We start from the raw sequence: 16,585 nt of genomic DNA, 5'->3' as shown, positions 1-16,585 counted from the left end.
CGGCACCTAAAAAGGTGGTAAGATTGAGGAGAAGAAAGGTAGAAGAGAAACCCAACTTCCATCGAAACCACAATCCTCAGTCAATAAAACAACCCATGGCCCTCAAATTAAGATTCTCATGAGGAGAGCCTGTGTAGCTCAGCGGGTTAAGCATCAGACTCTTGACTTCAGCTCTGGTCCCCATCATACAGTTGTGAGATCGAGCCCCGCATCAGAATTCTTTCTCTCTTCCTCTTTTTCTGCCCCTCTCCCACTCTCTCTTTCTCAAAATAAACAAGCCTAAAAAAATAAATAAAACCAAATAAAATAAAATTTCCCATGAATCGCATACCAGCATTTCCCTCTGGAGTACTGAATGAGGTTCAAAGTCACACTTCCCCACCCTATTGTCTAGAGTGATCTGGAGCATTCAATGCCCTCATTAGGCATCAAGAGGGGTGTTATTCCCACTAGAACATTATTTGAATGAGAATACATTGAAAGATATTTAAAAAAAAAAAAAAGTTTACAACATACAGACTCCAGTTCAAATTTTATTTGCATACAAAAATATATTATACTGGGAAAAGCATATTACTGTTTCCAACTATATATAATTAATTACAAATATTTCCATAAATGCACTTTAAATTACAGGAAAGCTATGTTTTGAGAGAAAATACAATATTAGCATGGGTCATCTGTTCTAATATGCTGCAAGCTGGTCAACAAAGTCAGTTTCACTCTCTAAATTGCCCAGAGATGATCAAAGGCTGGTTTCAGAACGAGTCTGAGAATGGCCTGCTGGTAGGTGAGTTCTCATCTCTGTCTGCTCTGGCAGCAAATTCCGTAAGCTGATTTTACCAGGGTCCTCGGAGCTTTCTGAAGCTTCTCCCTTAGGATGAAAGGACCCAGAACTTCTCCTTGTTTCACATACCTGTTAAAAGGAGATAAATAAGGTTATCATGCACTCATAAGAGTTTCCAATTCCTAGGCTTAACCAGAGCTTAACACCGTCGCAGACAGGCATCAAAGCATCACACTTAATGGCAGGTTTCCCACGTAATGTATGTCTGATTAACTGGTACAACCGGGAGGCCAGCTGCAATTTCCATGAAGTAGGCAGGCTTGTTCCACGGGACTCGTACAAATTGTGCTGTAATTACAATAATCTCTGTCAAAACAGGCGTGGGTCTTCTGATGTGGGATGGTATAGCAGGTAAGAGAACGGGCAAGAGAAGGTAGAAAATACACAAGGACTTTCCACTTGAGATTTACGTCTGTCTGAAACAGTATGAGGAACAGGGTCATTTTTACATAATCAGCTTTGGATCTAATTTTTCAGGTTACACCTGGCTATTTAGCAGAGGATACCATAAAACATTCCTTATGGAAAATCAACTCTTTCATTAAAAAAATTAAGACCCTAGGACAAAATTCTTCTGCTCTGTGACTGAATGAGACCCCCGCCTCTCCCCCAAGAGTAGAGCTGCTGAAACTTTTATCCCAGAAGTCCTAGCTGATTCTTCTGGCTCCTGTAATCCTTTCCTCTTGAAACAGAGTGGGTAGATTGGTTCTCAGGGCCCCGTCTTCTGGACACCCCCCACCCCCATTGTAGTTATGGTCTGATATCTTCAGTTCCCAACATTTCCAGTCACATAAAGGGGTACCATTAGTGTAACTGCCAAATGGGACACAAAGTAGTGTGTACTTAATCCAGGTTTTTCACTAATTGGTGTGAGCCTTTGGCTATGGGGTCTCCCCAGGCCAATTCTTTCTTTTGGGATTCTACCCTTTAGAAGTCAGACCTCCCCAAATCCTTGGATCTAACCTGGGAACACTTCCTTGGCCCATGGGATGGAACCATCTGGCTTGTTAAAACATTGGTTTTGTAGTCAGTCGGCTCATTTCTCCTCCAAAAAGCCTGCCAGGACATCGTGATGGTAAAGCTCCAATCTTGCTCTAATAACTACTCTGCATTTTTCAAACAAAATGTCATTGTTTGCTGGTAACCTGTTCTCACTGTTTGGAAAGGCACGCGGTCTACATTAATGCAAACTTGTCCTCAGAATTTCTTTCTGAGCCACTAGGGTCCTGTTTCTGAACCTAAAGAAGCCCAGTGATGTAACTTCCTGCCCCCAGGCAAGCTGGTAACTATTATGGCACTTTATCAGCGGTGTTGGTTGGTTTTCTGTTTGATTTTTTTAATACGAGGCGCGTACTCACTCGCTAATGTTCTGTCAAGATCAGCAATAAAGTCTTCTAGCTCTTTCGTGTCTCCTAGTTTAGCTGAAAAACAAGAGTCGACCTTCAGTTTCCATATCAATGACAGCTCAAGAAGCCCTCTGTTCCCAGGATTATGCGACCCCATTTTGTATCTCTGGATCTTCAGAGACGTTATTTCAGACTGTCCCGTACCAACCCCAAGTGTCTGCTCCAATGTTTATTTACAGTCAACTCAGACACTGATTCTGAAGATTAACCTAGACGTCCCCTTCTTGTGTTTTTTCAGTTCATCATCCCCTGTGCCACCCTCACCCCAACAACCTAGAAGAAGAATCTCCCTTCACTACCTTAAAAGTCTGAGGGGCAGGGGAGAGGAGAGGCTGGAAAGGAAGATGAAAAGTTTTGATTTTTTTGACTCTGTAGGTTTTGAGTTATCAGTCAAAAATGTCCGGTAAGTGTGGCACAGTGCAGAGTGGACACCCAGATTCAATATTCCCACTAAGCCTCGCCTTTGACACATTCTTGTTTGTGCCACCACCCCAGGGCAATACCACAGCCCTCGGTATGAAACGAAGGAGGAGCCACTGTTCTTTGTCAAAATGGTACAGAAAGGCAAACTGAGGCCTCCGGGTCTGGGACAGCCTCATCCCATCCAGCTATCAGGACAAGGCAGCCAGTCCTTGTCTTGATTTTGTTCCCTCTATATCCTGAGACATATACTCGTACCTGTAGGGTTCGTCATTCATGCCTTGTCCGAAACACATGCCTGGATATTTGTATTAATTAACCCTTGATGGCTGGCTACAAATGGCTCGTTGTTCTCAGCTTTTAAAGTCAATTTGCCACTAGGGCTTTTTCCTCCTTCTGTAATTCCTACCTCTTAAAGATCAGGTAGCAAATCTCGGCACGTTTTCAGCCACTTCCTAGACTGCCCTGTCTCTCTGAATTCAATAGCTCCGTTTTGCAGAGAGCTGGACAACAGCAGAGTCCCTAGTGACTGCTCAACACGGCTATGTTGAGAGGAGAATTTAAAAATCAGTCTTTTGAAAAAGAGGGAAATTCTGCCTTTAATGCCAAGAGTGAGAAAAGTAATAGAATCTTCATATTTCTTTTTAACCATGTTCCATTTTTATTGCATTCTGCAACTATTTTCAGCAAGTATAATGTTTCTTGAGGAGAAAAACTCCTTTTGTTTTCAAGAGGGCACTTGTCCAATATAACAGAACATTCAGCTCTCTAGCTGGAGACACTTTACAAGTTCCAAAAAATAAGAAACTGCTCATGCATCTTTAAAAACTTTTTAGGTCTATTAATATCACAGTAGAGACAGGCTGGAGCTGCTATTTTAAATCATGTGAGATCATGGCCTGCCTCATGATGATGACCCCCTTGAATTGCTAAATTGGTAATCTGAAAGCATTGGTTACATAGTTAATGCAATAAAAAGGATCTCACTTTCTGCAAACCCTAACTGCTGAGTTTTCAATTCTCGAACCAACCAGTCTGAGAGAGCACTGTCATTTGGCATGGTCTTGATTACACCACGTGAGAGAAAGCAGAGCGTAAAGACAAGTGTTCTTTCTCCCTGCGGATCTGGTTCCTTGCCCCTCAATTACCTGATTTCATTTTTACACCGATCAGAATCCTGAGAAAGGACAGTTCCACCTCACACCATACGAAGATGTTAGTTTTATCTATTTATTTTGCACATTTGGGAAGGGTCGGGGGTCAGGCGGAAGAGACAAGAGACCAGGAAGGGTGAGAGAAGAAGGAAACCAAAACCCTCATACCACCACTCAAGAGCCTACCTTTCCGAGGAGGGACGGTGGGGGAGAGAAGAGCTGGAGCAGCATCTGTTGGAGAATTCAGTTTTTCATCACTGAAGCTGAAGCTGTTCCTATAGAGCGAATCTGCACCTTTCAGGAAAGAAAATGTAACTCGTTCGAGATGGTTTTCAGCTCATCTCCCAAAGGAGCAAAGTCGTAAAGAAAACAGGTTGATTTCCAGATTTTATAGTCATGCCCCAAAATGATTTGAGATAGGGGTGTGTGCCTGTGTGTGTGTGTGTGTGTGTCCAGTCAGGCACACTGAAGGCCTTGCTTCCCTAAAAAAAAGGAGAGTGTGACAGGATGATCACGACCAGACCAGCCTCCTTTGCAACACACAGGATCCCACTGCCCAGGAGTCTAACTGACAGCTGAGCCGATGCTTGGCTATTGTGGGGTGGGGGGCTGGTTCAGGATTTTAGACCTAAAGAATCGTCTCTCCTGAAAAATGTCCCTTCTGCCCTCTGAACTCCCCGAAATACAAACATAAGGTTGGGTCCCATTACTTCAGAATCCTCCCTGACTGCTCAAGACTGTCTTTGGCCTGGTTTTCCTGAGAACCTACATTCTGAGGATAAATAAGCTAGAGGGTCAGAGACAAATATTTCTTCTAGACGTTGTCAATTATAGACACTTGGAGTGATCCTGTGGCTTCTTCTATTGCCGTACCCCAAAGACCAGAGCAAGAGCAAGAGCAAGGCAAGGTCCCAGAAGCAGAGTTGTGCTGGGAGTCAAGGGAACCAGCTCAGCTACTTAGATACTCGGGCGCCCTTGGGCAAGACTGCATCTCTGAGCCTCGGCTTAGCCATCAATAAAATGGGAAGGCTACATAATCCTTAAAGTTCCTTCCAGCTCTGAAGTTCTGAGACTCTACTTCTCTAAATCCTGCCAAAAATGAGGAAACCAGCCCACAGCCAGTTCAGCCATGTGGCCATGACACCAAAAGGGAGCTGGTGGCTGAGCTCCACCCCCTCAAAGGGCTCAAAGGCAGAGCAGCCAGCGGAAGCAGGATGTGGCCTGTGAGGTCACAAAGTAACAGTCTTCCTGGCTAAAACAAAACACAAAGCCAGGCACACTTGTAGCAGATATGACCTCTGGAAAGTCTCTGCAGGTGACGGAGGGCGGCTGAATCAAGAGGGCCTGGCCAGGGCTCTATTCCTCTTTGGGATTCACTCACTTGAATCCAACGACCTCCAACTCAGGAGGAGGCAAAAACTTCTTTCTTTGGTCCCCATAACTCAAAGTGAACATGAATAAGTTATAAAAGATAAAAAGCGTTTTCCAAAGCAGAGGTTTCTCATCACACAATAATTGAGCTTCATCCCTAAAAGACTACTGCAAGTTCTCAGACCCTACACCTGGCTCCCTTTCTTCCCACCCTCCTCTGACCAGGTGGCCCCAGTGCCATCTTATCTTCCTGACCTACGCATTCATCTTGTTCACTTTTCCAGACATGCCCAACTCTCACGATCTTTTCTCCCCTCAGAGGTCCAGGCTAAGTCACCTAAAAGGACCACAGTCACTTTTCAGGGCTTTGGTGATGAACACCTAATGAGATCCAAAATACCAAACCCCACACATAATATTTCCCCCAAAAAAATGTTCCTCAGAACACTGGTCCTTGGGAAAGAAGAACCATGTATGTGATCAACTAAGTTTGAGAAACACTGAGCACCTTTGGAGACTCCTACTGGGTCTTCCCGCTTCAATGTCCCTGAGAAGTCTTGTTTCTCCAGTTTAACTATGGGACACCTTTTTTGTGGCAGCCCATTAACATGTCTCAGGACACTTGCACAGGAACTCAAATGGGGAAGCCCTTCTGCTTGCTTTTCCAGCTGAGCCCACCCCTAGAGCAGTCTGGATTTTCTCAAGGAAAAGCCTTTCCCTTACATACAGGAAAGCGGCCATGTCCATGGCAGACCTACGGCAGGGCGTCACTGTTTGTCACCACGCAATAGGTAGGAGAATCGCCACAAATAGAACCTGAGAAACTTGTAGGGGAAAAGATGAGGTAAGACCCAGGGGCAGGAAAACCACAGAGAGCCCTGTGGAGGCCGGCTTCATGCCCAAACCCCGGAGCCAGAAGGAAAGAACATGAGGCGTTTGGCACATTATCTTTGGCTCTGAGGACACCTGACAGCATCGCTCCCATCCCTGGCCCAGACCGCCGAACCCAGAGACTCGCTGGCCCAGGCTTCCATGGCCACACCTCTGGTCTCTATCTCTCAGAAACACTTGGCCCTTGAGAGCCAGTTTCACCAGCATACCTCACTCCACCCAGCCCTGCACCACTGGCCCTTGCCCTGACTTTGGACTTCATCCCTATTCTGCTCCAACTTTCAGCAATTTTACATCCACATACAGCCATCCTTTGGGGGGGAGGGACACACTCACACACAGTTTGTTTACCTCACAGGCAAGTAGACCAAATGTCATTGAACTTTCGGGGAAGGAATGATCTAGACAGGAAAAAGGCCATTGCAAAATGGTAGGAAAAAAAGAATCCAGTGAGGATTCAGGAAAAACTCAGGTGGTTTGGAGACTCTGTAGAGAATGAGTCATGGTACTGGGATGTTGTCACTGTGTACCTCTTAGCCTTTACAGCCTGGTGCTAATATGCCTTTTTGATCCAAGTATTTTCTTCAAACTCAGAAAATATATAGACAAGCTGGCTGTTACTTGCCTAATAAATTCAGTTGCAAATCAAACTTAACATAATCAGAAGTTCCTCTTACTGCTAATGAATGGGGGAATGCTACTCCCCCAATGAGGGAGAGAGAGAAAAAAAATTCTGGCTACAATATCTATCTATATATACATATATATATATAGGTATACCCCTATATAGATATATAGAGATAGATAGATACACGCAAACACACACACACACACACACACACACACACACACACACAAGCATGTCAACTTAGCATACACTCACTTCCCCACTTCCCCTCTCCCCCACACCTCCTAACCAACCACACACACAGGTTCACACAGAAGCTCATTGCCACACCTTGATTCCTCTCTCTTTCCATGAGTTTCTGTGCACAACCTGAGCCAGACCTAACTCCAGGCTCCAAAATATTCAACCATCAACAGGAAGCGAACCCTCAGCATCCTGAAGCCAAACCTGCCCACAGTTCAGTCCCACCCTGTGGTAATATTCTACATACGTCATTCATGAAAAAGATGAAAAAAAGTTACTTCAGGAAGCCCAAAGCTACCACAAGGCCCAGCAGAAGCTGCCACAGTAAGGCCGTATGGGATAAGGGGCCATATGACAACCGCGTGGCCCTGTGCAAATCACTTCACCTCTGAGACTTAGTCTCTTCCTTAGCAAAAGGGAAATAATAAGCTAGCCACTCCGTGTATGATATGTATGATTTTCATGATTTTTTTAATTAATTATTTTAATGTTTATTTTTGAGAGAGAGAAAGATGTGAGCAGGGGGGAGGGGTGGAGAGAGGGGGAGACACAGAATCTGAGGCAGGCTCCAGGCTCTGAGCTGTCAGCACAGAGCCCAAGGCGGGGCTGGATCTCATGGACTGAGAGATCATGACCTGAACTGAATGAAGTCAGACACTTAACCGACTGAGCCACCCAGGCGCCCCTGGTTTTCATGATTTTATTCTAAAGTTCCTAGTTAAATGGAGGATAACCTGTCCAGGAGAGCAAAGGGCCCCACAGCGAATGGTTAACAAGCAAGATTCTGAGCCTGGGCTTCCTCCTCTTCTTTAGATAGCAGCAAAATTCTCAAGAGAGGCTTATCTTCTGAGGCACCCTCGAATAAACCTCCCTAAAACAAACCACCAACACAGAAGTGCCCCCAAGCTGTAGACATCACTTTCCTTTATCCCATAAAATTTCACTCCATGGACTTTTATTAAGCACCCTCAATGAACAAGACTTCACGGTAGGCATTAGGGTAGATTAAAAGGTAAGTAAAGCCTAACTTCCTGTTCTTTTCACACCTCTGGAACTCTATCCCTTGCAAAACAACAGCCTGTTAGTCTGATAAAATGATAGCGATGTGTTGCTGGCTGATAGCATATTAATGTATTATGGCCCCACCCCAATATCAGGTGGTGCCATTAACAGGGGTTCAAGGACACAATCAGTGATGATTTGGGGAACCTTAGCAGGTGATAAGACTACATTTCAGGGCTCCACAAAATCTACTTCAATCAGCTCTAAAGCCCCATCTCACAGGCATCTCAAAGGCCCATTAAAAATGTCCTTGGCCGGTCAACTTGGCGTGCGGAATCCAGGAACCTCAAACTTAGGTACCAAGTTCCCTAAGACACCATCAGAAGAAATGTAAGCATATTCAATATACAAAGATCTAACTTTAAGAGCACCAACAGAGTTTGAGAAACTCAGCTGTAAAAACAGAAGCTTGTTTAAAAGGTAGTTGTGCTCTTTTAGTTTGGGGGTGGGGAGAAAGGTAATTTAGGGTTAGCACCAACATGTGCTACTCCAGAGGGAAGTAAAACCACAGACAGTAAACCTTGCCCAGAGCTCCTGTAAATATAGAACAATCCCACACGTTGAAGACAAGCAAACTATAGTAATTAACTGAGAAAAAGAAAGCCTTGGACCTCTTTCCCTTTTGCCACAGTGAATGGTGGTGGGGAGGGGTGAATCTCCTCCACAAAATCTAAATCCTGAAAGCCTCACTAAAAGTAGGATAGAGTAAGAAAGAGCCCTTTTCCCTTTCACCAATATTGTCCCAGCTTCCCTGACCGCTGGGTCCCTTTGGACACCTCTCGAGGTCTCCGCCCGAGTGAGACCTGTCACCCATCTGGAATTCCTAACAGTGCCAGGGCAGCCCGAGAGCTCCTAACTTCTCGTTCTCTCAAGGCTTGAACAAGTTCAGATTCCAGTCTCTGGATCTCCTATGCCAAATCAGCCAATATGCTACCTGTCATGCTAACACCCACTGTCCACAAGGTACCTTCTCCCAGGGCCAAGCTGGAGCAGACTAGGAAAAGATATACAAATGTTCTGGTCTTGCACCTGCTGAAAGAAGCCAGTTCCTCATTCCCTAAAACGGCTCCACAACATCACAATATCTCTTGCAGTCCCAGCAGCCTTCAGACCCTTCCTGTTAAGTAGCAAAACACTTCCTCTCTTCAAAGGAAAAAAGGTAAGTGAAATCCCAATACAGCAGAGATAGTTCATACCACCATTTAAAGTTCAAGGTCATACTGTAAACTTCATATAAAATCATTCAGTGGAAACATAAATTAACACATTGGCTAAAACTTGGTAATTAAAGGGGCGCCTGGGTGGCTCAGTCAGTTGGGCATTAGTCTGACTTCAGCCCAGGTCATGATCTCAAGGTTCACGAGTTCAAGCCTGCATCAGGTTCTGTGCTGACAGCTTGGAGCCTGGAGCCTGCTTCGGATTCTTTGTCTCCCTCTCTCTCTGCCCTTTCCCCACTTGTGCTCTGTCTGTCTCTTCCTCTCAAAAATGAATAAACATTAAAAATTTTTAGAAAACCAGTAATTATGAGTTAAAATTTCATTAAACATATTTGAGAAATCATGGTGTGCCTTTACAATTTTGAAAATACTGAAAACAATATATTTTTTTAAAAGTTAAAACCAAAGAAGTTTACAATCCCTAAAATCCCTCTAAGGGTGAAGTTTGAACAACACTGCCCTTCCACTGCTGATGTTAAAACTGCTCCCACTAAAGTGTCTGAGATCTCACCTGCTGGACCGAAGTCTAGGGGAAAGGAACCAGCCTGTTTTGATCAACCCCTATTTGAATGCCATCCTTAATGTGGAGTTATCTTGCAATTTTCATTTTGGTCTTCTTCACATCTTTGGAGGACCTCCCCCTCCCACCCCATCAGTAGGAACAGGAAGGAGTGTTTCTTTTTTTCTTTTTCTTTTTTTTTTTTTTTTTGAGAAAGAGAGAGAGTGTGTGTACAGGGCAGGAGGTGGGGAGCTGAGAGAGAGAGAGGGAGAGAGAGAGAATCCCAAGCAGCCTCTATGCCCAGTTGGATCTGACAGAAGGCGTGATCTCACAACCATGAGATTATGACCTGAGCCACGATCAAGAGTCAGACGTTTAACCAACCGAGCCACCCAGGTGCCCAGGAAGGAGTATTTCTTTTTAAATGTCCATTCTTCTCTCCTATCTAAATAATTCGCTTCTTTGGGTGGAAGGAATATCTATGTTTCTCCTTTGTATGAAAGCAACCCTAATTTTTTTTTTTTCTAATGAGAAAAGGAAGGGTTCTTCAAAAAACAGAACTGCTACTTTGAGCTGTCTTGGAAGGTGGATCTTCTGAGTGATAGAGCAGTAAGTAGCAGGCAGAGTGAGAATCAAGGTGCTGCTGGTTTGTAGCTCATATGTAACATTTGCATGCAAGACACTGGCTCAAATACATCTGACTTATGTGATAGAGCCTGGTGTATGCATTTTAATGTCTTCTTGAGAGCATGAAACAGTGATTTTTTTCTTCCTCATCATGAGCTTATGGATGTTTCTAACAGTACTACTAAATAGCATCCTTTCCATTTTACAGGTGTAGAAACCAAGACCTTCCAGACCCAGGCTGATGACGACTGCCTTGAAGAGACACAACTACTGTTGATAAACAGGTGAATGATTTGGGTCCAACGGGACTTCAGGTCTATTCCTGAGGACCTGGTTCCCATTCCAGCCAACCATCCATGGTGACAGAGCAAGGTCTTAGAGACAGCTCACGCGGTTCTGCTGTCTTATCAGAAACATGGAGATAACAGTGCCTATCTTATAGGACTGTGGTAGAGGTCATATGAGATAACACAGTTAAAGCCCAACAAAGAAATCACTACTGATAAGAGCTAATAAATAATAACAATAATCATAGTAAGGGCTTGGTAAAACTGAGCTGCTCTTATTATCATTATCCTGGTATGTCTCCCTTTTGGCGGCCTAAATCTCAGTAGGATCTACTTCTCTCAAACATTCTCTTCCTCAGAAAAGCATTGAACAGACAAATATGCATAATAAATGTCTGTGCTCAGTACTTGGTGGCAGTTAAGATACACACAGTATGCTTCCTTAAGAAATTACTGTTCAGATATACACCAATTCTGCCAAGACTATTTCTAACCAGTCTTATGGGGGATAAGCTACACATTTATGAAAAAAGACAAATATCATCTGAGCCTTCTTTATACCCTCCCCATTACTCTCTAGCCACCAAACTAAGGGTTAGCTGAGCAGTTAGCAACAAGGGCAGAAAGCAAAATGCATGCACGCACATACACCCCAAGAGAAACTATAGATTATTCCAAATTTCTCCCCCAAAACCATTAAGGATGGGTTTCTGAGTACCCTCTCTTTGAGGCCCCTGAAAACAGGTCCCAGATCTGAAACCCTACCCAGAGGGAGCTGCAATCACCCAGGATGGGCAAGTTCAGACCACATCCTAGCCAAATGAGGCCCTGTGTCAGAAAGGACTTGTTCTTTGCAATAGTGCAGTACTGGACAGTCTGTCCCAGCTTTCTTTCTTGTGGGAGAGAGAATTTGCACTTGATGAATAACTTGCTCCATGACCCAGCAAAAGAAGACATATTTAAGTTTGGCCACAGCTTTGAGACAAATTTCAGAAGTTTTGAGATTTCTCTTTGAAATTGAAAACAAGCAGTCTGGTCATTAGCAATCAAGTCCAAAAATGCAAAACAGAATATTAGCAGCACACTATTCCATCCCTGTTCACTTCAAAAGCTTCAATTAAATCTAACCCTTGGGCAGGACTGCCAAGGAAAGTCATGATGGACCTCAGGTTTCTGACTCAATCCCTGAACAGGGTGTCAAGCACTTTTATTCATTCTCAGGAGGACAGCTCACATGGGGTCTGGGACTATATCTTTGCTCTGGAACAAGGAAGAGCTTCAGATTTCAAAAGAAGAGAATCACAAGGAAAGGTCCTTGGGTCATTGCTTTCACTTCCAGAGTCAAGGGCAGCAAAGGGAGTGACATTCGTGCTGGTAACCCATCTAGAGAATGAAGTCCCAAGAATAAGTCAGAAAAATTTAAATTCACTTTGAAAAATAGTAAGTCTTCCAGAATTTGAAAACCAACAATTTGAAAAGTTACCAAATTTTCTATCTGATACCTAAACAGATACCCATATCTGTTCGAACAAGACGACTTGTTCTCGAATTAAAAAACAAAAACAAAAAAAAACAAAAAACAAATTGTCCCGCTACTTGCAAGGTTGTTTAAGACAAAGAAACCCTGCAGTAGTCTCCCTTCTGAGAAAAGCCGCCAGGAAGCACCTCTGTGCCCATCTGCCCTCTGGCTCCTTCTCCAGCCTGAGTGGGGGTGGGGGGAGCTGTGGAAGCCAGTGGTCCCGGTGGTGGACCTTCCTGAAGAAGGACACTTCCGAAAATACTCGAGCCCCGCCGTGCCAAGGAGTCTTTCAAAAACCGCATGCAGGGCACCAGCCGGTCTGGGAGCTCGGAGCCAGAAGAAAACGCAAGAAGTTATTTCAAAAATCCCAAGAACAGCCGCTTATGAAACTTCTGGTTTCACAAATTTTTCGGTATTGTGCCCTCCCATGTCTCCCTCCACCCCCATTCCTGTGGCACTTTCTACACATACTCTGAAAAACATGCAGAGAGAGAAAAGGGCAAAGGGAAGGGAGGGGAGGTAACGGTGGGAAGGCCTGGCTTGCGTCCCGGGAGCCCGGTCTGGCTGAGTCCGGGCAGCTGCTTAAACCCTCCGGCCTCAGGACACCTGCAGGCAGCAGGTAGACCCGCGTGCCTCCAACAGCCTTCGCGTGACAACCCGGGGGTTTTGCCTGTCTGCGGGCGTCCTAGGGACTGCGCGGAGCCTTAGGGCTCGCTTGGCTGGGCTCCCCACCCCTCGGCTTCCAGAGAAGCAGACTGAGACTCGAGCCCCTAGGACCCCTGGTTGGGAGTTCCCGGCGCTCCCGCGCCTTCCCCGGTGGGGCCACACTTACTGTCGGAGTCGCTGAAGCCGCTGCTGTCGCTCACGCTGGCGCTGCTCCGCCGCTTCATGCGCTCCAGGTGCTCCTCGTAGTGGAAGTGGCGCTCGTGGAAGGGCGACGCGAAGTCGGCCAGCACCGCGTCAAACTCGCACAGCGCATCCGTCAGGTCCCCGGCGGCCGCCGAGTCCAAGGCCGGGGCTGGGGACAGGGATGACGGACTCAGGTGCCGGGGCGGGACGGCTAGCCCGTCCCCGGGCCTGGAGGGGGCCGCCACCATTCCCCAAGGTAACTAACATTCAGCGCGCGCCTGCCGAGTGACAGCCACGCTGTCACTGCCCGTTGTTTATCTTTTCATACTCCCAACCAGCCCCTGAAGCGGTGGTATGAATCGTGCCCGTTTTAGAGATGGGGAAACTGAGCCTCCGCTGAGTGAAGCTGCAGACCAAAGGTCACCCAGCTAATCCACGCGGCCGAACTCTTTCCCACGCGCTGTAGGGTACTTGTGCCCACGCTCGTCCCTCGGGGGCGCGTGCGAACGGGTAAGCGGTGGCAAGACGGGGTCAGGCTGCGCCCGTTAAGTGGCCCCAGCCAGGCGCGAGGAAGGCAGCTGAAGCCCGCAGGGGAGGATGGGGACCCGCGGGTAAAGGGACGCCCCCGGATCCCCCGCCTTTCGCCCCCCACCGCGCCCGCGGGGCCAGGGCTTTCAGGGTCCCGCACTCACCTGCGGCCGCGGCCGCCGCGGGGCTGCTCTGCGCTGCGGGCGGCTTCATGGGCAGGCTCGGCCCCGCGCGCGCGGCGGAGGGTCCTAAGAGGTGCTGGGCTCGGAAACGGTGCAGCCGCTCGCGCTCGCGCTCGCGCTCGCGCCCACGCCGGGGCTGCTCCGGGCCGGGTCTCGCGCTCCACGCACCCGCTCTGCCGGCCGCCCTCGCCCGGCCGCGCTCCCGCCGCGCCGCCTGCAGTACGGTGCGCACGCCCGCTCTTTCTCCCACCGCCGCCACCCTCCCGCTCTGCCGTCTTATAGCCGCTGGCGGAGGCGGGCCGGGGCGGGGCCGCGAGGTCTGTCCCAGCCGCCACGCGGGGACGCCCCTGTCCCCCAGGCGCCGCCCTCGCCACGCGCCCGCCGGGGAACCGCAGTGACGGTGAGTTGCCGGAACCCGGGTTACAGCCCCAAATATTTACTCGCCGCTTCGCCCGCGCGCCCTGACAACCCCAGTCGCCGAAGTGTCTCTGTCGCCACCGGAGCCCCAAAGAGTTTACGGCTGGGCTGGAGCTCCCCCGCTTCCTGCCGCGCGCCCTTAACCTGGAGCCTTAGTTTCCTCAGCTGTGAAATGGGAAGTGCCGAGCCTCTAGCGTTTGATGCGAAGAATACAGTAGCCCTAGGAGGCCCAGACGGGTGGCGGAGACGCAGAGGGAGGCTCCCGTGTCCCCACCGCATTTCACCAGGGGACTTACTGATTGTAGGCAGACTGGAGAGAGTAGGGGACGAGGAGGGACCGAAGTTGTGGAGTCCACGCGGTTACAAACCTTAATTGCTCCCATCCCGGAGCTCGGAGTTTGACCTCAGTCCTGGGCTTTCACGCCAGCCCCGACTTTATTCAGGAAGAGTTTTTTCAGGGGAAGAAATGACTGCGTAAATGCGGCGCATACCCAGCGCCTTTCAGTGTCCAGACCTATGGGCCACCCTGCCCAGCCGCCTGGCGGGGGAGCAGTCGTGCTCTCTTGAATAACTCTCCTTGCACTGCCCCTTGCGGCAGCCAGCAGTCACAGGTGACTATGTAAATATATAACAGATGAAATAGAATACAATGAAAAACTCAGTCCCCAGGGCTCACCAGACACCTATCAAGTGCTCAACACCCATCATCTCAGAAAGTTCTATTGGACATCCCTGCCAGCGTCTCTGACCCACAAAACTGACCTCAGAGGGAAGAGAGGCCTCTTCTTACCCCTCTCCCCTGTTATGAAGAGCCTCCTAGGTCAGGTCCTGGCATTCCCCATTTCCAGCCCCTACATCGACCCTGAGAGGTGGAATTAATGCTTGTTTCACCGGTGAGGAAAGGGAGGCACCAGAGGTCAAGCAGGTTGCCACTCAGTGACAGAAAGGCAGGTCTGTCTGGTTTCGGAGCCACTTTGGGCTTTACCACACCCTCCCTTCCTCCACAGTGTAAGGTGAAGAGCTGAGCCCATAGGAGAAAGAGGCTCCAAAGAAGGAAGCAGATAACCCACCCAGGTCCTTGAAGCTGCAGGGCAAGGCATATGCATCTTTCATTTTACCTCTTTTTCTTATTTTTCCCACCTCCTTAAATTCTTTGTACCTCTCTTTTCCTTCCTCTTGACTTGCCATGCACCCAATATGGGTGATGCCCTGGGCTAAATGGAGCAGCAACCAATCTGGAAGCTGAGGCCACGGAGCTGCCCTCCAAATACCATTCTGCCTTCTTTGGGGGGGCTGGGGTGCAGGGAGGCTGGCGCTCTAGTCCAGCTCATGCGTGATGGCTCAGGGTCCCTGTCAGCTCAAGAATCAGCCACACTGACCTTCAAAAGACCCTACAAAACACCCCACTTTTTAGCAGCCACACCAATTTCCTGAGAGAGTGACCATGAAGATAACCTTGTCTCCACTAACACAGGCTGGTTGGTTGTTGTCATCTGTACCCCCTTATAAGGGAACTCACCCCCTTGTTGGGGAGATGGCTGGGCAGAGGGCCCCTCTAGGATGGGTGTCACTTTGGCTATGGAGAACTATTGCTCTCTCTCTTTCCTGATTGTAAATTTTAACGTAAAGAAAACATAGAGAATTAAGTAATAGCACTCTATACCCACCACTGAGAATTAACACATGTTAACTAACATATTGTTATTTTTGCCTTGGATTTTTTTGTATGTGTGTGTCAAAACTGACATACAGTCAAGTGCACAAATCTTGAGTGTATAGTTGATAAAGTTGCCCTATGTATACACGTGTGTGATTACCAACCGGATCAAGATACAGTATTTTGTCAGCACCCCAGAAGGGTCCCTATGCCATTTTCTAGTCAATAGCACTCCGTTAGTAAACCCCTATGGTAACTCCTATTCTGAATTCTGTCACCAGAAATGAGTTTCGCTAACTGTGAAACTCCTTAAAATCACACCGTATGTGTTCTTTTATATCTGGCTTCTTTCACTTAACATAACGTCCTTGAGATCCATCCATATTGTTGCAGTAATAAGCCGTTGTCCTGCTGGTGGGCAACTTGCATTGTTATTTTGCTGTTGTTGCTCCTGTAAGTGGCTGTACAATAAGTATTCTTGGGCCTCCTTGTGTACATGATGAAGAGTCTCTAGGATATATATCTAGAAGTGGAATAACTTAATTGGTTTGATTATCTCTAGTCATCCACTAACATAAACAAAGGTGCTATGAACAGCCTTGCAGATTTCTTTTGGGGCCCCTCCTCACTTCTCTTGAGCTTATACCTCGGAGTGGAATTTCAGAATCACAGGATAGGCATATATTTAGCTTTCAAAGATACTGGGAAACAGTTTTCAAACCAACAGTGATCGAATGAATCTACACTCCCCGCAATGTGTAAGAATTCCAGTTGCTTCATA

At 47.3% G+C, this 16,585-nt stretch overlaps 1 protein-coding gene across 1 annotated transcript; it reads right to left on the bottom strand.

Annotated features, from left to right (window-relative positions):
- Positions 1-520: 520 nt before the first annotated feature.
- On the bottom strand, positions 521-13,999 carry RGCC (regulator of cell cycle). The gene is made up of 5 exons (XM_019447431.2): positions 13,713-13,999; positions 13,004-13,189; positions 4,014-4,121; positions 2,206-2,268; positions 521-916 (listed from the first exon to the last, which is right to left on the bottom strand). Exons 1-5 carry the CDS (start codon positions 13,759-13,761, stop codon positions 909-911), a joined length of 414 nt encoding a protein of 137 aa, XP_019302976.1. The 5' UTR covers positions 13,762-13,999; the 3' UTR covers positions 521-908.
- Between the last annotated feature and the right edge of the window lie 2,586 nt (positions 14,000-16,585).

This window comes from Panthera pardus, unplaced genomic scaffold (genome assembly GCF_024362965.1).
Source record: "Panthera pardus isolate Hobbes unplaced genomic scaffold, ASM2436296v1 HiC_scaffold_1, whole genome shotgun sequence".
Lineage (NCBI taxonomy): Eukaryota > Metazoa > Chordata > Mammalia > Carnivora > Felidae > Panthera > Panthera pardus.
This window is presented reverse-complemented; position numbering and strand designations above follow the sequence as displayed.

Coding starts and splice junctions, on each gene's coding strand:
- RGCC (XM_019447431.2), bottom strand. CDS start 13,761: ATGAAGCCGCCCGCAGCGCAGAGCAGCCCCGCGGCGGCCGCGGCCGCA. Junction 13,190..13,712: donor CGCGGCGGCCGCGGCCGCAG/GTGAGTGCGGGA, acceptor CCCTGTCCCCAG/CCCCGGCCTTGGACTCGGCG. Junction 4,122..13,003: donor CGGCTTCAGCGACTCCGACA/GTAAGTGTGGCC, acceptor CTTTCCTGAAAG/GTGCAGATTCGCTCTATAGG.